We start from the raw sequence: 23969 nt of genomic DNA on the forward strand, positions 1-23969 counted from the left end.
TTACTCAGGGGAGCCCGAGACACACTTATTCAGGGGAGCCTGAGAGCAGGGCACCACGATGCGGGGGCACCTGAGACCGGGCCCCCTAATATGGGAAGGCATGCACACTTATATAGGGGCACACTAATATGGGAAAGCATGCACACTTATATAGGGGCACACTAATATGGGAAGGTCTGACTCTGGGGCACCATAGGCCGCAGAACACTTATGCAGAGGCACCTTAGGGTCAGGATTAGGGCACACTTATACAGGGGCAACTGAGGACGGGCACATTTATTCAGGGGAGCCCGAAATTGGGGCACCTGAGACTGGGCCACCCATCTGTGGGAGCACATTATAATGGGAAAGCATGCACCCTTATGCGGGGGCAACTAATATGGGAAGGCATGCACATTTATATAGAGGCACCCTAATATAGGAAGGCCTGGCTCTGGGGCATCTTAGGCCTCAGCGGGCACCTTAGGTCAGGTGGCACATTTGTTACCTTGGCACACTGCATATGGTTACAGCCCTCGTTCTTCTGGATGGGAGACTTGCAGTTGGCGCAAGGTTTAGAGTTTGTTAACAACCACAGACAGTTTGCAGCGTCTTCGAAAGCTTCACTCACTCCGACCACTAGACAGGAATGGAGAATAACAGGTGGTTTACAGCAGAAATTACAATACACCAGCTTACCCAGACAAGACTGTGGCATGGATTAGTTATATACCTTAAGATTCCCAATACAGCATGATGCAAAGTTTTCATGGCCCCTCATACTGACCCATCTGCCCCTGTATAGGACAAGAGCAGGTGACCCAGAAGCCCCCAGCAGCCATCTTATTGGCCCACTCTCCTGCATCAATAGATCCCATTCTAGCTGCATTATTATCTGGTGACCTAAATCCAGTGATCAGCTGGCAGTGTGCACCCAGATGGACAATCCCTCCATGATCTCACACTTACACTCTTCAGGCTTCATTTCAGTCACCTTGTGGAGCCAGTTCTTCCAGGTTTGGCAATCACACGGCTCATGGGCCTCTCCTAAACATTCCCTGTAACACAGAAAGCCATAGACATCAATTCCAGGGTTCCTTACCAGAAAAATAGAGATCAGCGCAACTCGAGCATGCTGAGATCTGTCTGAGCCTGACTCTTTGGCATTTTATTACTGGCAGCTGACACAGCGCTCTCTGCTGCCACCTCTGTCCATGTCAGGAACTGTCCAGAGCAGGAGAGGTTTTCTATGGGGATTTGCTGCTGCTTTGGACAGTTCCTGACATGTACAGAGGTGGCAGCAGAGAGCACTGTGTCAGACTGGAGAGAATATACCACTTCCTGCAGGACATACAGAAGCTGAGAAGTACTGGAAGACTGGAGATTTTTTAATAGAAGTAAATTACAAATCTATATAACTTTTTTAAACCAGTTGATTTAAAATACCCCCCCCCCCCCCCAGAGTACCCCTTTAAGTGTCTACAGTTCCCGTCCAGGCTGGACAGTATAGGAAGCAGCGGAGCACGGGATGACAGAGTGGCTGCTTTATTATTCCTGTTAGTTTCATTCTCCATTGTCCAGGTGATGAATTATTCATAGAGGATTGTTACACAGCCCTGCCAAGTCCTCAGATGTCTCCCCCTAAGAGGAGTCACGATTTCACATCTTAAACATCTCGGAGCCCCGGGATCCTTGTGGTCACGCACCGACCCCGAGGACAATTTACAAGGTAACAACCTCTTATTGGGCCCGGAGAGGCCTCGTGCTTTTTTATACGAGTTTCCACCACCTGCCGCTCGTGGCGAGGATATGAATGCCGATCCCTGCGGCGTCTGTTGTGTCACGTCTCAGATTTCGTCTGCTTTATAAATGATGTAGGAGCCGGCAGAGGATTGAAAGAAAGGAGCTCGCCTCCCGCCAGTAACCAGACACTGACCGTAAAAGCTAGGTCTTACCTCACACTGGGTTATATAATGCGGAATACACCGCTGCCGAGACCGGAGACTGACAAAGCTTTAAGAGGAGGAGGCGGCGATCGTGAGACAATGAAAAAGCTTATATAACTGTGCCCCAAGGGGTTAAATCTGAGAAGCTAACCAGCAGCACAATAAGAAGGGTTTAAGGACCCAATTCCATGGGACGATTATCGTTCAGATTATCGCTAAGTCGTTCGAATCTAAGCGATAATCGTTCGGTTGATTAGCCGTTAACGATTGAACGAGAAATCGTTGATCGTTTAATAAGACCTGGACATATTATTATCATTGCTCGTTCGCATTGAATAAGACGTCGTTCGGTCGTTCACAGTAGTGACGAACGCAATATCGACGACAAGACGACCGCAAGAACGATCATAAGTAACGATTATCTTTCCATGTAAATGGGTGAACGATTTCAGGTCTTTCGCAATAGCGGTTGTTTGGATCATTTATCGTTAATGATTATGCGAACGATAATCGCCCTGTGGAATAGGGCCCTAACCCTGTGCAACCCAATAGCTACCATTTCCACTGTTTGTTTGTTTTTCTCAAGAAATAGAAAAGAAAAAAAAGAAGACAGGTCTCTGAGGAGGAGCCCCGAAGTTGCTGCGTTGCCTCCCAGTCACCTCTATGGGAGTTATGTGAACTTCATAAAACTTTTGCCTATTTTTGGCCTCCTGACCACCTGAATGGCTGTAACCAAGCCTAAGATGCCCAGGAGAACCTGATCTCAAGATGGAACCTGTCACCAGACAAGTCAGAAGTTACTGATCGCACCGGGTTTCACTACCAAGACCCTCTGCAATCCCAAGATACAGCTAGCAAAGTTGCATCATTGTTGGTTGCAAAAGTGTGCACGTCCTTTACACAACCATGGGGGACGCTGCTGTGCCAGGATACACGGTGAGCAGAGAACATACAGCACCCACCAGCAGAACAGATGCCCTTTTCCACAGTCCACAGCTGGAGCCCTTAGCAGAGGAAAGTTCAGGGAGTCTGAGCCGGACGTATTGCTTCCCTGCTTCTTCAGCCTCACCGCTCGCTCACAGGCTGGCGTCGGGCACCATCGGATTGCAGTGTTGTTTTCGACAAATGCCTGAAACGGGCAGAAGACGCATAGAGATGAATAAACACGTGCGTAATAGATATAATATATATACACATATAATTACAATGGACACCATGTGTATACTACATAGATATAATATATATACACTTATAATTACAATGGGCACCATGTGTATACTACATAGATATAATATATATACAGTATATACACATAATTACAATGGGCACCATGTGTATACTACATAGATATAATATACAGTGGTAACTTGGTTTAAGAGTAACTTGGTTTAAGAGCGTTTTGGTTTAAGAGCTCACTGTTTTTCAAAATTGTAACTTGGTTTAAGAGCATTGCTTTGGTTTAAGAGCTCTCTGTACTGGGTGGTAGGAAGAGTGGGGGAGGGGCATGGCCTGTATAGTGGGGTCTACAGCTCTGTACTCTGACCCAGGAAGTCTCCCTCACCTTCCAAATCATAGCAGATCTACTTCAGGCTGGGGCTTGCATCAGGGGACAGGACTGTGGGGGGGGTAATCTCTTTATAGCTGTAACCCCTCTCTCCCCGGACAGAGTGCTACATTTATGTGCCCACATCTGCCCTGCTCATTCCTTCATGCTCCCTGCAGTCTCTGTCAGTCCTGATTGGTCCGAGCTGAACACACACCCTTCCCCATTGCTGTCATGTGACCACACAGACCTCTGGCAGCAGCCCTGCTTCTCTTTTCTAGCCTGTTGTACTACGCTACTGCATTATGGGGATCTGCAGTTCCATCCTGTATCTACAAACTGCTGCTGTTTTTCAGGTTTATGCAGTTACTATACATTATACTCCACATGCTGATTGCTATACTGTACAGTAATTTATAATAACACAGATTCAGCTGTTTATAAATGTTTGTTTCATTTGTTTTATATGTTATTCAGAATATAAAATCATTATTTTGGGGGTGTAGAACAAATTGTTTGCATTTCAATGATTTCTTATGGGACAATTTGCTTTGGTATAAGAGTGGATTTGGATTACAAGCACGGTCCCGGAACCAATTATGCTCCTAATCCAAGGCACCACTGTATATTATATTTATATATATATATATATATATATATATATATATATATATATATATATATATATATATATACACACACACACACACATATATGTACAATGGGCACCATGTGTATACTACATAGATATTAATTATATATATATATATATATATATATATATATATATATATATATATATATATACACACACACACACACACACACACATACACACACACACAGTATATACACATATAACAATGAGCGACATATAAATATTACATTTATTTTAATCTACATTGATTTAAGCACCAAGTGTATACTGCATGGGTCTCAATGGATGACACAGATTTATATCAGTACAGTATATAGATATCTATATATACACCTCACCTTTATGTCAAACTGCAGGTAGCGCTTATCCATCTCCTTAGACACCACGCTTTCTATGACCTCCACAGGAACCAGCTGAAAGCAGTCATAGGCCGGACAGAAGATGTTGTGCGCCTCCCCCTCCTGGATTTTTAGGTTCAAAAATCTAAAAAAAAAAACAAACAAAAAAAACGCAATGGCCTGAGAACCAAAGAAATAACGGTGGACATGACATAATCTTAGGAGTAATCATTGTATATAGAACTATACAGCTCCTATATTAGCTGTATACAGTCCAATACTAGCTGTATAACCCTATACACAGCAGCTCCGCCATAGCCGCTAGTAACCAAAAAGCTGAACTGCAGTAACAGACACAACCCACAGGCAGGTGTGGCGCTTTTTCAGCCACGTTCCTGTAAATTTAGTGCTACCCCTTTAAGTAAGATAACCCTGTGGCATTGCTTCTATACTGGGAACGGTCACATATGTTATTTTTACTAAGCCTCGTGCGCTTCATACGTCACTCCAGTGACTTCCCTGCTGACGTACGTGACAGATGTCATTTCTCAAAGAAGCAAAATGGAAAAACATATAAAGTCTCCACGTACGAGAACAGATTTAGCGCATCACCTTTTCCATCCACTATAATGTAGATTGTTAGATACAGGGAAAGGCTGCGGAGAGTCTCCTCCGTGGTGCACAGGTATCTCTCATCCTCTACAATACAGGGGGCAGAGTCACAACTGGCCTGTTTGCCAGTGCGCCACACACACACGACTTCCTAGTCTAATGCCTGTGAGAGATGAGCCTTGATTTACCTTTCAGGGACAATGTGGATCCTATGGAGGAGGCAGAAAATGCAGGTACACAGCCCCACCCCCATTCTGGTGAAAATAAATTGTTTTGGAATCAATTGGTGTCAGAAGTAAATTAAATTACAAATCCTGTATAACCTTCTGTTTGATAATCTCCAGTCTTCCAGTACTTATCAGCTGTTGTATGCCCTGCAGGAAGTAGTGTATTCTCTCCAGTTTGACACAGTGCTCTCTGCTGCCACCTCTGTCCATGTCAGGAACTGTCCAGACCAGCAGAGGTTTTCTATGGGGATTTGCTGCTGCTCTGGACAGTTCCTGACATGGACAGAGCACTGTGTCAGACTGGAGAGAATACACCACTTCCTGTAGGACATCCAGCAGATGATTTTTACATAGAAGTAATTTACAAATCTGTATAACTGACACCAGTTGATTTGAAAGTTTTTTTTTTGTTTTTTTTACAGGAGTTCCACTTAAAAAATTTTGTTAGCTCTGCACAGCATGAGCAGATTTCCCTGGAGTTCTGGATTTTAGGATTTTTCTCTCTCTGAATAACCGTAGCCGGGCAGCCAGATACGAGACTTTTTATTGTGAACTAAAAAAAAATGTAATTTTCAATAACGTTACAATAAAGAGTTTATTAGCTTTGGTGCCGCCAGACTGTGGAAAACCCAATACTGTCTGCGAGGAGAAAGCCTGATATCCTCTGTCTGGGATAAGATTACGTATTTGGTGGATGAAAGACAGAAACACGGAGAAAGGATAGGAAATTATAACAGCTACTAACTATGATCATAGAATAAATATGGAAATGATTACACAGGGGCCACTACAAGATCAGGTAATTTATATAAAAAAAACACAACTACTTCCTGTTTAAGCAGTTACTTAGAACTACAGTTTTCTGAATGCATTGCTCTCCATCAACTCCTCATCAAACCCTTCCACAGGACAACTACCAGTTTCCCAACTACTGCAGAACATTGCAGCTGCTGCATTCACGCCCTGTCTGCTCCTCTGCCTGTGGCATTGTTCAGCACAAGGCAGCATGATGTACACACCTCATTATCAGTCACACTTTAAATGTTCCAATGTTCGCTCATTGCTTATAGATAATCCCTTTTAAAAGGTACAGTACAGGTAAATATCCAAGGACAGTTTTTCTCCGCCCAACACAAAATGACTCCATGCCTCCTACTTCCATCAGACGAATCCGGCCGCGCTCAGGGGAGAAGCCGATCACCGCTGGGCCATATTGCCAGTAGTTACAAAAACAGATGAAAAATCCATAAATACAAAATGATACTCACGACTCCCAGCATGTCCTGCAAAATTCATGTCCGCACGGGATCTCCACTGGGTCTTCAAACACAGAGATGCTGCACATACAGATACCGCACTGCGAGAAAAAACAGGATGGGGAATAAGGAAGGGGGGGGGGGGGAGATATTGTGCATGAAATGACTTTACTGACCGCTACTCCAGTTGAATTCCCCATATACATGCATGCTCAGTTTAGCCAAATGTACATGTGTTTTCAATAGGCGGAACAGTCTGGGGGCTCCATATAAATAATATAATAGGCTGGGCCCTACTGTGGGTTCAAGTGACTTCCGGTGGCTTCTGGTAGCCCCCCTACTGTGCATGGGGGCTGAGGAGGAAGATATGTTTGTTACCTTCATCCTCAGTGCCATTCCTGTGCTGATAGTTGTGCCCAGTAAGCAGTTAGGAGCACTGGGGGTGTGACTACCGCCCCTTAGTCCAGTGCTTCTCAATTCCAGTCCTCAGGCCTCACCAACAGGTCATGTTTTGAGGATTTCCTTAGTATTTCACAGGTGATATAATTATACTTGGTGCATCAGGTATTATCACAGGTGTTTTTTTGTATGGGTAATCTTAAAAACATGACCTGTTGGTGAGGCATGAGGTCTGGAATTGAGAAGCACTGCCTTAGACCACTGATCCAACCGCCCTTGGGGCGGCCCCCTCCAAATGATAATCATTAGTGGGGCACATCGCCGTATGGCCAGCCCCCTCCAATGATTTTCAATGTAGGGGGCCAGCACAGTTGTAGGGCCGGATCAGTGCAGAGTGGTAGATTACCGGGCACAACTAACAGCAAAGGAACGCCGCTGCTGATGAAAGTTAGAGACATACCATCATCCTTGGCGCCCTGTGCCCACTAGGAGCTAGATCCACCTAATCTGCTCAGAGTTCACCTTTAAGATAGACCATCAATCCCAGACGGGTGAGGTGCAGAGACCTGGCACCCCACAGATCAGGTATTTTGACATCACATGATATTTGCGCACAAGATGGATGCAGTGATCAAGGTCTAGGTGATCGCCAGGGCTTCTACGTAAACTGACCATAGCCATGTCAATGTCCCCAGGAGACAGGCTGATCTCATCCGGGGATGTGACTGACGACCGAGTGGTACGCGGCGTCCGCGGAGACGGAAGGGTGTCCCAGGCGTTGTATCCGCTGGGTGGAGGGGTTGGCATCTGGACGCCCGATCGTTGGCAGCAATTTTCCGGACTGCACATCCAGTCTTCCAGTAACTTCTCCCTGTCCCAATCTATAAGTTAAAGGAAAGATGTAAGAAGGAAGCCTTCACAGTGGGTGTGTTTTTTTAAGCTGTTATAGTGCTAACATATACCATTGAAGTGTAAGCATTATATACACGGAGTGAGCGTTAGCCGGGTTGTTCTCTTCTAGCTGTGAGCTATACACATGTGTCAATTCCCATTATATGTATGACAAAATGTGGACAGTTCCTTTAAGGTTTTTGTATAGACTGTGACAGAGTTAGCAGAGTCATCTCTTAAAGGGGTAGTGCGGCGTTTAATATATATTCACTAAATAACACACAAGTTATACAACTTTGTATTGTGTGTTATTTAAGTGAATGGCACCGTTCCCCATGTTCCCCCCACCACAGAAGTGTGGTGCAGTATACTTACTCAATTGCTGTCAACCCCGGCCGCCATCTTGGGTCGACAACGTCATCTTCGGGAGGCCGGCAGTTGTATAACTTTGTAATGTGTGTTATTTTGTGAATAAATGTAAAATGCTGCACTACCCTTTAAGTACTATACACATAGACAAGGCTCAGTACGCAGCTACCCCCTAACCATGCAGCCACTCCTGCTTTCCCAAGCTCACCTGTCAGCTTTGTTGTATAGACAGTGACAGAGTTAGCAGAGGAAACTCAATATTTAAAAAGGGAAAGTCCAGTGTTGGAAATTTTATTCAAAGCAGCAGCCAGGGGACCAAGAACTAGAGCGGGGGGACAGCAGACTCCAACGCTGGAGCTGGGCAGGTAGAAGCATGTGGTTATGTTCAGCCACCTCCTCCCCAGCTCTTTTGAAAAAAAAAAAAATGGCCGACCCCAGACTTCTCCTTTAATGTGGAGTCTTGAATATGATAACTATACACACACAGATAATGCTGTCTATGCCGCTGCCCTGTCTGTCCAGTTTTCTCAGAGTTGTCAGCTTCACTGTATAGACTATGACAGTCAGCAGAGTCATCTCATTAATCAATAAGTCCTGAGGACATGATAATGGAACTATACACAGAGATAATGCTGTGCGTGCAGCTACCCCATCACTCACTGGCCATTCCAGCTCTCTTAAGTTTATGTGTTAGCTTTGTTGTACAGACAGTGACATCAACAGAGCCATTTCCCTTAACAAGGAATCCTGAAAAAGACATGAAACTATACATATAAATAAAGCTGTGTATACGCAGCTCTTTTGTTGCGCTCTGGTTTCATCACTTACATCAGGGTTTTTTTTTTTGTCGTCAGATCAGGCGTGGAGAGATGCAACTCCATTCACCTTAAAACAGAATAAACGACGACATTTCTAGTTCTCCTGACAGTTCTCTAAAGTTTGATCAGACTTTACCAGGAGCAGAATATTATAACCTCTCGGTATGTAAAACGAACGGTCTCATCAGCCGAGAGATGACAATACAATAATAAAGTGTGAACCAGACTTGACTCCACTTGGCAGGAGACGTCACGTTGTGCCATCTGCTAACACTTTCCAGTCTCTGCAGACAGATGGGTGAGCGGCTGCCAGGAGCCATCAGCAATACTTATTAATAACATTCATCAACACTGACGACTAATGGTTGCAGAAATCCTCAATGACGGTGTAAATAGACGCCCTAATAACCACAATTATTATAATGTCTCTCTATGGAGCCGCACTGAGGCGATCAGAGGCGCAGGCAACGTCTAAACCACCATTATCTTATTTCTTAAGACTTCTACCCTATCATCATATAAGGGGCAGGGGGACTCCTTTATCATCACTATTGTGTACCTTGTACTCGGCTCCGCTACATCATAGTGGATTTCTGGATTCCTTGACTACTCTTAAATTACGCCTTGCTATATCACTGTTCCCAAAGTAGTTACTTATAGGGGTTTTTAACTTTTGATATGTTGCTGCCCATGGTGAGACTAACAATTCCTTCCATACTTGTTATAATCTATTCAGTCTCCTTCCCACAGTTCTCAGCTGCTGCTTTCTGCTGAAGACACAAATCTGTGTGATTTTGATCTCTCTGTCTCCTCCCTCCTCCCCCCTCCCCTTCTGAGGCAGATGATGTAAACAAGTCCCTGACTGGCAGTATCTGCAACATTGTACCTTCTTTGTAATGTTGGGAGGAATAATCACAGTGAGTTCATTAGTAACTTAACCTCAGAATAACCCTTCCGGCTTTACAAAGAAGCTACAATGTTGCAGATACAGCTGACCAGGGACTTTACATCAGCCGTCTCAGAAGGGAGGGGGAGGAGGGAGAGACAGAGAGAAAAGCTCACACACAGATTTTTGTGTTTTTAGCAGAAAGCAGCAGCTGAGAACTGGGGGATGGATACTGTATAGATAACAAAAAGTATGGAAAGAATTGTTAGTCTCACAATGGGCAGCAACATATCAAAAGTTATGTTTGAGTGGAATACGCTTTTAAAGAAGGTATCATTGGGTATCTATGGGAGTGGATGAAACTGTGCAAACTGTTTTACCCCTGGGAATAGTGGGAACAAGATCATAAAGATATTGACATGGAAAAGTTGCCATCTCCCCAACATCCCCTAATACCTACAGTCCTGCTTATCAGGTGGGGGGCAGGGATAATGTTCTTAAAACAACTCTGTCTGGAAAAAAAACATCCTTCTGGTGTAAAACAGTACATAGTAAATGGGGTGTAAGGGACAGGAGGGAGACGAAGCTGCAGCTTTCTCATTGTGAGGGGAGGGAGCATAGCAGGGGGAGACAACTGACTGGCTGAGAAGACAAAACACTGCTGACATCACAGTTGTCCCAGAATATTGCCTCCATCAGCAGATCCATGCAGCTCCGGTCCCATAGATGGTTGGGATATTGGCAGGGGGGTTTGTAGTTGAGAGTTCGTGTACCCTGTGGTGGCCCTATAGTCTGAAGCATGGGGTAACCCTGTATGATGTCCTTATCACCTGGTAGGGCAATTCTCTTTAATGAAACCTTCATTATTTTTATGCTTCCCAAACCAGGAGTCATCAGGGCGGCTTCTCCCCACCCCCACCATCGGCCATCGTCCGTCCATCTCCTATATTATAATGTAAGTGACTCTGCTCCTGTTCACTATAATAAACCATCCCTTGGTTGCATTATATAGAAAATGACATTTTATGCCCAGTAACAGGTGCGCACTTGTTCCGTATGCCGCAGACAGGCGTGCGTTCGCTGCCCGTTGTGTACGCGGTGTTGCCGCTTATGTAATCGCTTCTATTTCGGGCAGCAATTTGCTTTATTTGGAGCAGAATTATATTTACAGACAGGTAATAAATTATCACAACCAGCAGAGAGTGATTCTTCTGTAAAAGACCCTGCGGGGCCCCGCATATAAACCGTACCCGGAATAACCTCCCGGTCGCACAACGCAACAAAGATCTATCTACAAAGCTGTGTGTAACTATACCCGGGAGACAGGAGGCGCTTCAGGCGGAAACCTCCATTCAAGGTTATTTAGGGAATAAGATGCCGTAATGGAGGAATAGGCTACATAGGACGGAACATTCTAGTCTCCTATAAAAGCTCCGGCCCATTGGGCTTACAGTGGTCATTGGCCAGTATATCTGGATCAGCCGCACTTGCTCACTGTTCTCAAACCATTATATCAAGAGTGCACCACACCAAGACTGGACGAACCATGGACAGCCCTAGAAGAGATGATCTCACGGCCCCCGGCCACCTCTGGTTGACCTAAGCGTTGGGCGGCACATAGGGTATCGGATCAGTGACCCAACATCGGGCAACTTAGACTAATGTCCACAATAACCAAGCAATGTACTATTTGTCTACTGAAAACTGACAAGATGTCCCTGACCACCCTGCATTTTCGTGAACATCGTTCTATATGGGCCAAGGAAAGACACCAGACACATGGAGGGAGGTGGTCTGCAGTGACAAGTCCCCTTTCTGGCTGATCTATATGGATGGCCGGGTCCACATCTGAGGCTGTATCCTGTCTGTGCCTGGTTGGGGCTCTAAAAAAATAATGGTGGATGTGTCAGTCTGGAAAGCTTTCCTGGCATGCTCTAGGGTCACTGGTCATCATTTTTCTTGAATGATAAAGGACTTGCACCCGTCTTCCCTATCCAAAAATTATTTCAAACCAACTGGTGCCATAAAGTTACATAGATTTGTAATTTAATTCTATTTAAAAAAAAATCTTCAGTCTTCTAATACTTATCAGCTGCTGTATGTCCTGCAGGAAGTGGTGTATTCTTTTCAGTCTGACACAGTGCTCTCTGCTGCAGCAAATCCCCATACACAACCTCTCCTGCTCTGGACAGTTCCTGACATGGACAGAGGTGGCAGCAGAGAGCACTGTGTCAGACTGGAGAGAATACACCACTTCATGCAGGACATACAGCAGCTGATAAGTACTGGAAAACTGGAGATAAATAGAAGTAAATTACAAATCTGTATAGCTTTGACACCGGTTGATTTGAAAGAAAAATATTTTCGCAGGAGTACCGCTTTATTCTTCCACCAGGCCATGGCCTCTGAAATTAAAGAGGCTGTCCACAACAAAAAGAGAGTAGACCTCACTCTGGAGGTCCTGTCCTGGATTAAACACACAACACATTGAAATAATATAGTCACCGTGTAATACCTAATTTTGCCTGTGGTGGCGCTACAGGGAGAATTAACACTTCCTGCCAGGTGTCTCCTGAAATTATGGCTGACCAATGAGGGTCCTTTGTGATCAGCCCTAACAATTAGTAATGGGTGGAGTTCCCCTTTAAGGCAGGGCACAGGTTTGCCAAATAACCTCTAATGACTCTTAGAACCCAGTAAAGACGGGAGACGCGCGGCCAATTGTGTTACTGGGTTACAGCAACATCACTACGGCAACGTCTGAAAAGCCGTCCGTCTCCCCGCGCCGGGCTGACTCATCTCCGCTGATACTCGCTCCAGGCTGAGAATACAGGAATGTACAGACGGCTTTTTATATCTACATTGTGACCACATCTCAGGTCGAAGCTTAATCCTCCAGAGCCTCGCTCTTATTATTACACCATCTAGGCTGACTGCTAAAAGGAGAACAGTTGATGTTAACGGGACGCAAGCCACGGCAGCCCACCGTGTGTGTATATTTATTTATTACACAGCTCCCAGGGGAGGACACTGGATTTTATATGGTTTGCGCCTGTTCGTTATAAAGCAAATAAAATATTGTCTGTGTTTTCATGTAACAAGAACAATAAATATCAGCTGGGCGCACCTGTCAGCTGCTGTAAGTGAATACTGCTGCAAAACGTGTCCAGGGCACGGGCTGATAGGCCCTATTACACAGATATTTATCTGACAAATCACTAAAGCCAAAGCCAGGAACAGAGAACAGGTCCTCTTTACAAATCTATACCTGGCTTTGGCTTCAATAATCTGTCTGTGTAATAGGGCCTTAAGCTTGTGGAAGATACAGACTAATCTGTGTTTATGGTGCCCAGATAACTAGCGTCAGAAAACACAGCGCCCAGATAACTAATGGTAGAGAACACAGCGCCCAGATAACTAGTGGCAGAGAACACAGCGCCCAGATAACTAGTGGCAGAGAACACAGCGCCCAGATAATTAGTGGCAGAGAACACAGCGCCCAGATAACTAGCGGCAGAGAATACAGCGCCCAGATAATTAGTGGCAGAGAACACAGCGCCCAGATAACTAGTGGCAGAGAACACAGCGCCCAGATAACTAGCGGCAGAGAACACAGCACCCAGATAACTAGCGTCAGAAAACACAGCGCCCAGATAACTAGCGGCAGAGAACACAGCGCCCAGATAACTAGCGGCAGAGAACACAGCACCCAGATAATTAGTGGCAGAGAACACAGTGCCCAGATAACTAGCGGCAGAGAACACAGCACCCAGATAACTAGCGTCAGAAAACACAGCGCCCAGATAACTAGCGGCAGAGAACACAGCGCCCAGATAACTAGCGGCAGAGAACACAGCGCCCAGATAACTAGCGGCAGAGAACACAGCGCCCAGATAATTAGTGGCAGAGAACACAGTGCCCAGATAACTAGCGGCAGAGAACACAGCACCCAGATAACTAGCGGCAGAGAACACAGCACCCAGATAATTAGTGGCAGAGAACACAGCGCCCAGATAACTAGCGGCAGAGAATACAGCGCCCAGATAACTAGCGGCAGAGAATACAGCGCCCAGGCTACTGTGAGGAGCTGTGGCAGGGGCTCCCCCGCCGATCTTTAAGTCTTCCGGGGAGCCCATAGGAGATAGTGAAGTTATCGTTGTAGTTTTTTTTAACATGTTGATAGAAAAGGATCAGCCAACACTGTGTATGTCGGCTGATCGTCGCCTTTTAACACTAGCTATTACACCAAGCAATTACCGTCTGCAATGGACAAAAATCAGCCAAATACGGCCAATAATTGCTTGGTGTAATAGGGCTTTTAGACTGGCCTGTCTGCTACTTGCACCCAACATCCATCTAAAGTCACAGGGAGATCAGCATAGAGGAAGGTCAGCAGATCACCAGTCAGACACAACCCGCTCTAGGACTGAAGCGTCAGCCATTACACTGCAGTAGCTCCATGTAATTACCATGTGCTCGGAGTAATGCCTCCGCCGTGAACAGAGGGGCCTGCAGCATGTCCGCTGTCTCCACTATCAGCATGTCCTTAAGTCGCCGTAAATCCTGAGGCCGGAGCCCTTCATACGGCTGGAAAGAGACCGGGAAATAAGATCAGTGACAGATACACTGTAAAAAAACAGCTACATGAAGAATTTATAAAACGTAATCAAATATAGAAATTATACATATATAAACTTCAAGTAACCTAGCAATTACATTATATTACTGATCCTGAGTTACATCCTGTATTATACTCCAGAGCTGCAGTCACTATTCTGCTGGTGGGGTCACTGTGTACATACATTACTGATCCTGAGTTACATCCTGTATTATACTCCAGAGCTGCAGTCACTATTCTGCTGGTGGGGTCACTGTGTACATAAATTACTGATCCTGAGTTACATCCTGTATTATACTCCAGAGCTGCAGTCACTATTCTGCTGGTGGGGTCACTGTGTACATAAATTACTGATCCTGAGTTACATCCTGTATTATACTCCAGAGCTGCAGTCACTATTCTGCTGGTGGGGTCACTGTGTACATACATTACATTACTGATCCCGAGTTACATCCTGTATAATACTCCAGAGCTGCACTCACTATTCTGCTGGTGGGGTCACTGTATATATACTGTACATTACATTACTGATCCTGAGTTACATCCTGTATTATACCCCAGAGCTATAATCACTATTCTGCTGGTGGGGTCACTCTGTACATACATTACTGACCCTGAGTTACATCCTGTATTACACTCCAGAGCTGCACTCACTATTCTGCCGTGTACATTAGTAACAATGTGAAGAAACATAAGAGCCCAATCTCGGAGGTGACGACTAATGGAAGCACTGGGTACCTCTCTCTTGTCTAATGCGGCATACTCTGCTTCTATATCATCTGCTTCGGGGTCTCGGGAGAACACCATCTGAGACTCCAGTTTGAGAGCCAGATCCTTGTGCTGCTGCTTCTCCGCACAGTCGCACGGGGTGTCCTTATTGTCATTTTCAGAAAAAAGATTACTTCCACTTCTCACTAGTAGCTGCGGGGAAGAAAATCAGATGATGTTTTACATTTGTCAATAAAGATTTAAAAAAAAAAAATAAATTTAAAGGGACACAAACCTAACCTTTTGTCTAGAGCCGGTATTGCAGGCTCTCCAGCTGTTGCAAAACTACAATTCCCATCATGCCTGGACAGCCACATTGGCCTATTGCTGCGCAATTTAGCTGGAGTTCCCCTTTAAAGGGGTAGTTCAAAAAATACTTTCTTTCAAATCAACTGGTCCAAGCAAATGACAGAGATTGGTAATTTACTATTAAAGAGTCACTTTCGTTTTTTAGCAGAAATCAATAGTCCAGGCGATTTTAAGAAACTTGGGTAATTGGGTTTATTAGGCAAACAGGCTATTATCTGCATTCAAAAAGACACTAAGTTATATAGATTTGTAAATTACTTCTATTCAAAAATATCCAGATTTCCAGTACTTATCAGCTGCTGTATGTCCTGCCACCTCTGTCCATGTCAGGAACTGTCCAGAGCAGGGGAGGTTTTCTATGGGGATTTGCTGCTGCTCTGGACAGTTCCTGACATGGACAGAGGTGGCAGCAGAGAGCAATGCGTCAGACTGAAGAGAATACACCACTTCCTGCAGGGCATACAGCAGCTGATAATTACTGGAAGACTGGAGGTTTTTAAATAGAAGTAATTTACACACCTTTGGCACTTGCTGGGACCAGTTGATTTGAGAGAGAATTTTTTTTTGGGTGAACTATCCCTTTAAGGACCAATAATTTTTATATCTTCGGACATATTGTTATAAAACTTCTCCCGATGACGTCTGGCCATGTTTCGGCACGCTCCATTAATCCTTCCCGCAGTTTCCAGCGCCTCCTGTCACTTGCGCGGTGGCACTATCCATAATCTGACACGAGCGCGGCTCCGACGCCGGCTCTAATCTATCTCCGATGGAGCCGAGATCTAATTTAAGTCAATGCCGATCGCCGAAATGCAATAAGTCTGGATTACGGCGTCTCCCAGAAATGACAGATACGTTTTCTAATCATCTGGTGGAGCTTTACATCATGTCTAATGTCCTGACAGTGGAGGCCTTCTATTAGACTATGTATGGAGGGGGCAGCAGCCACAAGGGGGACCCCCGTTATAAATGTTCCCCTCCAGGGGGGCTCCTACAATCCCTCGTCCCATCCCTTGTCTATAGGAATACCAGACTTGGGACCACCTCTTAAGATCCAGAAAATTTTCTTTCAAATCAACTGGTGGCAGGTGGTTACAGATTTGTAAATGACTTCTATTAAAAAATCTCCTGTACTTATCAGCTGCTGTATGTCTTGCAGGAAGTGATTTATTTTCTCCAGTCTGACAGTGCTCTCTGCTGCCACCTCTGTCCATGTCAGGAACTGTCCAGAGCAGCAGCAAATCCCCATAGAGAACCTCTCCTGCTCTGGACAGTTCCTGACATGGACAGAGGTGGCGGCAGAGAGCACTGTGTCAGACTGGAGAGAATACACCACTTCCTGTAGGACATACAGCAGCTGATAAACACTGGAAGACTGGAGATTTTTTTAATAGAAGTAAATTACACATCTTTGGCCCCGGTTGATTTAAAAGAAAACATTTTTTGGTGACCTACCCCTTTTACTAAATTTAGGGAATAAGTTGCTATTGTGGCAAAACTCCTTAAAAAGTTGTTCTTCTTGCAATATAATCTCTTCTAACGAGTGATGATTTTACATGATGTGATCACGCTCAGCAGAGATCATAGTCAGTAAGTGTATCATTTACCTGCAGCGCCACCACAGGGTAAAAAAAAGCATTACATAGTGTCTAGTTAAATCAGGGATGCGGAACCTTCTTTATTCCAGGTGTTGCAAAACTACAACTCCCATCATGCCTGGACATGTGAGAGAAGCTTTAGCTCTCCAGGCATGATGGGAAATGTAGTTCTGCCACACCTGGAATGAAGAAAGTTCTACATCCCTGATTTAAAGGGTTGTCTGTGTAATACCGGACAGGGCAAGTCCTCCAAAAGGAGAGCCGTTCTTTGTAACTGCTCTCCATCCTGATAAAGAACGGCCGGGCCACTAATTCCTGTTACCCAGACTGTCTACCAGACAGAACATGATCCAAACCAGTCTGCTCAGAGGCTCCTTACGTCCTTACATCTTACCTCTACACAAGTTTTCATCCCTGAGGCAGCGGCATAGTGCAAGGGTGTATTCTTCTTGTTGTCAGTGGCGTCCAGAGCGGCCCGCTCATATTCCCCGTGGTCGAGCTTTGCCCCTTTCCACTCCAGGATCATCCTCAGACTTTCGGCTCTCCTGCGATCATCATCCGAGAGCCGGGGTAAGCGGTGATCCAGGGCACCTTCTGAGATCATGAGGTGGGATCCCATACAGAGCAAGTGCATAGAAGTCTCATTGTGAAAGTTCCGCTTGTTTGGGTTTCCATCTTTACCAAAGAGAAAAGCCCTGAAAGAAAAAACGTCAGAGGGGACATGAGCTTTATATAGAGAAAATATTTTTATATAATATATACATTGTAGCTTCTCTGTAATGCTGGGAGGATTAATCACAGGGAGGTCATCAGCAACTTGACCTCAGATTATCCCTCCCAGCATTACAAAGAAACTGCAATGTTTATATGATAATGATTTTTTAATTATTTTTGGTGACTTTTTTTTTATAATTTCACGTTTTTCTATCTACATTATAAAAAAGATCTTGCAGTTCTCATTCTCACCACTGGGGCTAAAACTAAGCTGAGACTTCCTGTTGTGTCTGTGGTGATAAGAGGAGGCTGCAGTAAAGTGATCTGTACAGCATTATAGCGTCATGGGACACCAGTAGATAGAGGAGACAATAGCAGCTCCCTGTAGAATGACCTCTTCACAGGTCACAGAGCGCGCTCAGTAATGTCTCACATTCATTCCAAGGGGACAGAGTCTGTCTATTGTCGTCTATGTCCATGAGTCTTGCTGTAAAGCATATCACTAAATGCTGGTAAGAACAGCTTAGGCAAGATGGCCGCCCCCATAACAATGTACAAAAAGTGAAATAAAAAAAAAATTACAGTCAGAAAATAGAAAACAGATGAGAATAAAAGAACAAGTTTTAGTATCTGACTCTGATCAGTAACAGTAAATTTAGGCGACACTTTCCCTTTAAGCAGCAGATGTAATTTCCTCTCTACCCTCCCACAGCTATAATCCTATAGACAAACAGCGGCCACCTCCTCCATCATCACTCCTGCGCTGACATTTGTTCGGCCGCTGTGACGGTTACACAGGAGAGGAGTATTAGCATTTCAATGCAGCCGCAACGTCCAAAACAAAAGGAGGAATGAAGTTTGGCCTCTGGGATTATTCTATCGGCCGTCTCTCCTTCATGGCGGCTTTTGTGCTATTGCCTGGAAACTAAAGAAGTTTAAGGGAGTCCGAGAAAAGCGACAGCGATGGCGCCGATCATAAGGAATAGACTGCGCAATGTCTTCTATAGGCTTCTGTTTCTTGGAGAGAAGAATATCAATCTACCAGGTCCCTGTAATAGGGATCAGAGTCTCCAGTGTAGACAATGCTCTGTGAGCTCTACAGACTGATACATTGTACATAGCTAGTCCTGCTCTCAGCTGTATCCAGTGTAGACAATGCTCTGTGAGCTCCAGACTGATACATTGTACATAGCTAGTCCTGCTCTCAGCTGTATCCAAGGTAGAAAAGCTTAAATACACCAGCACTTTGCTCATATCCTACAATGTAGCAGTCTGTAGTCCAGGATTTTTAGCTCACAGAGCATTGTCTATACTGGATACAATTGTATCACTTCTCAGCTGAGAGCAGGACTAGCTGTGTACAATGTATCAATCTGTAGCCCAGGCTGTAGAGCTCACAGAGCATTGTTACACTGGATACAGCTGGGAGCAGGACTCGCTATGTACAATGTATCAGTCTGGAGCTCACAGAGCATTGTCTACACTGGATACAGCTGAGAGCAGGACTAGCTATGTACTATGTATCAGTCTGGAGCTCACAGAGCATTGTCTACACTGGATACAGCTGAGAGCAGGACTAGCTATGTACAATGTATCAGTCTGGAGCGCTCACAGAGCATTGTCTACACTGGAAACAGCTGAGAGCAGGACTAGCTATGTACAGTGTATCAGTCTGGAGCTCACAGAGCATTGTCTACACTGGATACAGCTGAAAGGACTAGCTATGTACAATGTATCAGTCTGTAGTCCAGGCTGTAGAGCTCACAGAGCATTGTCTACACTGGATACAGCTGAGAGCAGGACTAGCTATGTACAATGTATCAGTCTGTAGTCCAGGCTGTAGAGCTCACAAAGCACGGTCTACACTGGATACAGCTGAGAGCAGGACTAGCTATGTACAATGTATCAGTCTGGAGCTCACAGAGCATTGCCTACACTGGATACAGCTGAGAGGACTAGCTATATACAATGTATCAGTCTGTAGTCTAGGCTGTAGAGCTCACAGAGCATGGTCTACAGTGGATACAGCTGAGAGCAGGACTAGCTATGTACAATGTATCAGTCTGGAGCTCACAGAGCATTGCCTACACTGGATACAGCTGAGAGCAGGACTAGCTATATACAATATATCAGTCTGGAGTCCAGGCTGTAGAGCTCACAGAGCATTGTCTACACTGGATACCTTTCTGAAAGCTGTAAGCTGATTGGCTGCTATGTTGCTCCTCTGCACCTGCCCCAATACATTTCCTCTGACATATACCTAGTTTCATATTTATTCATATAAAACGTATACCCTCTCCCGCTCCCCTTAGCTGCATCTGCCGTATATTCAGAGGGAAGGGTCCATAGAGCACGTGCTGTAGGTGTAAGCTGCCTATTACAGCTAACAGTCGGCTGTGGTGGCCGAGATCTGAGAAAACACTGACCCCAGGTATTTAACCAATAGATGCAGCGGCCACAGCATCAAGGAGGTTGGATACAGGAAGAAGGGCCCATAATTAAACCCAATGGACACTTCTGCAACAATACAATTAGGGGACGCTGCTGGGTTATCACGGCACCAAGGGGGCTAATGAACCTCCCCTGCACCGCCATCTTAGTCCTATTAGGCTCTTCTAGAAGCAGAGCGTATACTAGGTGCCGAGACACACAAGACACTGCAGAGTATTAAAAGAGAGAGGATAATATGCAGAGGATCAGAAAATAGATGCTTAATGATATAAAAAAAAAAAAGGTTAAAAAAAAATAAATACACTTATTAGTATTATTAATAATTAAAAACGCTTTTGTTATTTTTTTAAATAATTTTTGATATTTTTCTTGTTTTTTCTACACCTCATGCGACCAAATAGCTAGTGCCAAAAACCAAACCCCCCCAATGCTGCTGTGATTTAAGCCGACAATAAACAGAGGCTGCGGCACCAAAGGGGTTAAATGCAGTCAGGCACTTCACAAGTCCTCCGCTTTTTTCGCCGTCCCCGTTTAGCTGATTTTGCTATGAATTGGATTTCCCATCAGGCTGCCGAATCGCAGTCGGAAACGCTTCTTTGGTAACCTTGGGTAACATTGCCGCTCTTAATTAATCTTTGCTCTGTCTCTTCAAATCCCAAAAGCGATGGCGTGCCAACGCTGGGAAACTATTCCAGCCGCTTAGTACGGCTGCCGCTCCGGTGTGGGGGGGTCCTCAGTAATGTGATATAAACAATAAACTAGCGGCCTATATCCACCTCTGGATTCCAGTAACAGAATATTGTATTCAAATAGAACTATATACCATATAACTTCAAGTGTTATCACTTATAGTACTGGCCTCAGCGAGTCTCTGAAGCCACACCCCCTGTATGATGTCATCACCTCTGACTGCCCCCCCCCCAGCCCCCTAAAGCCAATGCATATATATCATTATTAGGAGATTTGGGAAAGAAGGAGGAGAGTATATAGTGTGCTGCCTTGTGCTGAGCAATGCCACAGGAGGAGGAGCAGACAGGGAATGGCTACAGCAGGTGCTGTAAACATGCTGCTGTGTGAAGAGATAGTCTGCCAAAAGTCATGCAATGTTCAGCAGCAATTCTGGGCGGAGAACTGGAGGGAGTGCTGTGGGAGGAGAGTAGACAGGGTGGGAGGGCTAAGGGAAAACAATGCATTCTGGGACTGGTAGTACTGAGCAACTGCTCAACCAAGTACTGTGATAATATTTTGGTGGTTTCTGTACTGGGGCAGATGGAAAGGTTACACGCTTCTGACGTACGTTTGCTTTTTCACCTGACATTGGAGTAGCCCTTTAAATGTGTAGTTCACAACCAAAAAATTCTTTAAATCAACTGGTGCCAAAAAGTGCTGTAGATTTGTAATTTACTTCTATAAAAAAAAAAAAAAATCTCCAGTCTTCCAGTACTTATCAGCTGCTGTATGTCCTGCAGGAAGTGGCGTATTTTTTCCAGTATGGAGAGCAGAAGAGGTTTTCTATGGGGACTTGCTGCTGCTCTGGACAGTTCTTGACATGGACAGAGGTGGCAGCAGAGAGCACTGTGTCAGACTGGAAAGAATACACCACTTCCTGTAGGACATACAGCAGATGATAAGTACTGGAAGACTGGAGATTTTTTAATAGAAGTAAATGAGAAATCTCTGACACTTTCTGGCACCATTTGATTTCAAAGAAAAAAAAAATAATTGGTGAACAATCCCTTTAAATGAACAATGGAGCAACTGGGTCCAAAGTCTTGATTAAAAGACTTCCCATTGTTTTATGCCCAATTGTCCGTAGTGCGGCCATATATTTTTGTGGATCCGCAATATAGCTCCTATAATAGTGTCGTCGTTTAAAGTTTTGCTGTAATTTTCAGTCAGTAATATAACAAGAATCCACCTGTGCAGTCCGGAGGACGTCACCACAGCCAAAGGGGAACTAAATCACCAGTCAAGTAAAGCTGGTAAACAAAGTGCAGGTACGAGCAGGTGTCCAGGCCGGTGACACAGATGAGGATTTACAAACAGAACGCCACCTCAGTGACCTCAGCCGATGCAACACCACAACTCCCAGCATGCCGGACAGCCAATGAGAACAGCTGGAACACATGTATGCTCCCCTGAACAGAGCGTGCACAAGTATTGATGGGGGGGGACATGAGATAGTGGTCAGCCAGAGCTCCAGCCCTATCTACGGCCCATAACCCGGTGTCACTGTAAGTGAGAAGCTTCCGGTACATAGAGATTACGGTAAAAACAAATGATATAGTAGTGAGGAATGCGGATATAACCGCGCATGTGACCTGGAGATTATAAGGTAATCATTTACTAAAAGGGCTCAGAGAACAGGGGATGATTTTCTGGGCACATCAGATGTCATCTCTGCCTCTTCATGGTTCTCTGGCTTGTTCTAAATAGTCTAAATAGTAATAGTCGCTGCAGCTGCTTCAAGCACCTTCCTTCCCTCCGTGGGATCCCTCACATTTTTGTAAATCGATTAATTTACCAAACAGAAAACAAAAAAAAAAGAAAAAGAAAAAAGGTCCTGGCCACTAGGAGTCTCTGCTGGCCACTGCCTGTTGTCAGGTAAAATCTGTCTCTAGTAACAGCCTGAGCAAGACAGTAAATGTGGGTGGGGTATAGAGGATGAAAATTGCTAGCTCCTTTTCCTTTGGAGGGGATACTGGATTACTGAGCTACTTTGAAGTGATGGTAGTGGAGAGAGCTTTTTTTCATCCTGGAGGAGAGCTACTGTGCATACATGTTTATCTCGGAGAGCACTGCACGGCTAAGGAGATGATCTTCATAAGGAGAAGCACTAACCCAAAGATTTTTATTTTATACATAAATTATAACTTTGGTGCTGGTTACAGAGATTTGGAGCAAGGGGGAAGCCAACAAATTGCTATTGACGAGAGAGCGGTCAGCAGTGTTGAGCGACGGGAAATCAGTCAGAGATCCTGAGCGACGGGAAATCAGTCAGAGATCCTGAGCGACGGGAAATCAGTCAGAGATCCTGAGCGACGGGAAATCAGTCAGAGATCCTGAGCGACGGGAAATCAGTCAGAGATCCTGAGCGACGGGAAATCAGTCAGAGATCCTGAGCGACGGGAAATCAGTCAGAGATCCTGAGCGACGGGAAATCAGTCAGAGATCCTGAGCGACGGGAAATCAGTCAGAGATCCTGAGCGACGGGAAATCAGTCAGAGATCCTGAGCGACGGGAAATCAGTCAGAGATCCTGAGCGACGGGAAATCAGTCAGAGATCCTGAGCGACGGGAAATCAGTCAGAGATCCTGAGCGACGGGAAATCAGTCAGAGATCCTGAGCGACGGGAAATCAGTCAGAGATCCTGAGCGACGGGAAATCAGTCAGAGATCCTGAGCGACGGGAAATCAGTCAGAGATCCTGAGCGACGGGAAATCAGTCAGAGATCCTGAGCGACGGGAAATCAGTCAGAGATCCTGAGCGACGGGAAATCAGTCAGAGATCCTGAGCGACGGGGAAGCCAACAAATTCTGACTGACAGGAATCAGACAGATTGTAAGTGTGGATAAAGCTTCAGTGATTC

At 45.0% G+C, this 23969-nt stretch overlaps 1 protein-coding gene across 2 annotated transcripts in view; it reads right to left on the minus strand.

The window, feature by feature from the left end:
* ANKIB1 (ankyrin repeat and IBR domain containing 1) overlaps positions 1–23969 on the minus strand; it is a 64236-nt gene that overhangs the window by 18514 nt on the left and 21753 nt on the right. For both annotated transcript variants that reach the window (XM_069959442.1, XM_069959443.1), the window contains exons 3-11: positions 17610–17910; positions 15279–15461; positions 14392–14509; positions 7631–7839; positions 6572–6660; positions 4465–4609; positions 2888–3054; positions 949–1037; positions 488–618 (exon numbers count right to left, since the gene is read on the minus strand). In XM_069959442.1, the coding sequence (XP_069815543.1) occupies positions 488–618; positions 949–1037; positions 2888–3054; positions 4465–4609; positions 6572–6660; positions 7631–7839; positions 14392–14509; positions 15279–15461; positions 17610–17910 (1432 nt within the window). The remainder of the gene's footprint in view (positions 1–487; positions 619–948; positions 1038–2887; positions 3055–4464; positions 4610–6571; positions 6661–7630; positions 7840–14391; positions 14510–15278; positions 15462–17609; positions 17911–23969) is intronic.

The sequence above is a fragment of the Dendropsophus ebraccatus genome, chromosome 2 (genome assembly GCF_027789765.1).
Source record: "Dendropsophus ebraccatus isolate aDenEbr1 chromosome 2, aDenEbr1.pat, whole genome shotgun sequence".
In the NCBI taxonomy this organism is placed as follows: domain Eukaryota; kingdom Metazoa; phylum Chordata; class Amphibia; order Anura; family Hylidae; genus Dendropsophus; species Dendropsophus ebraccatus.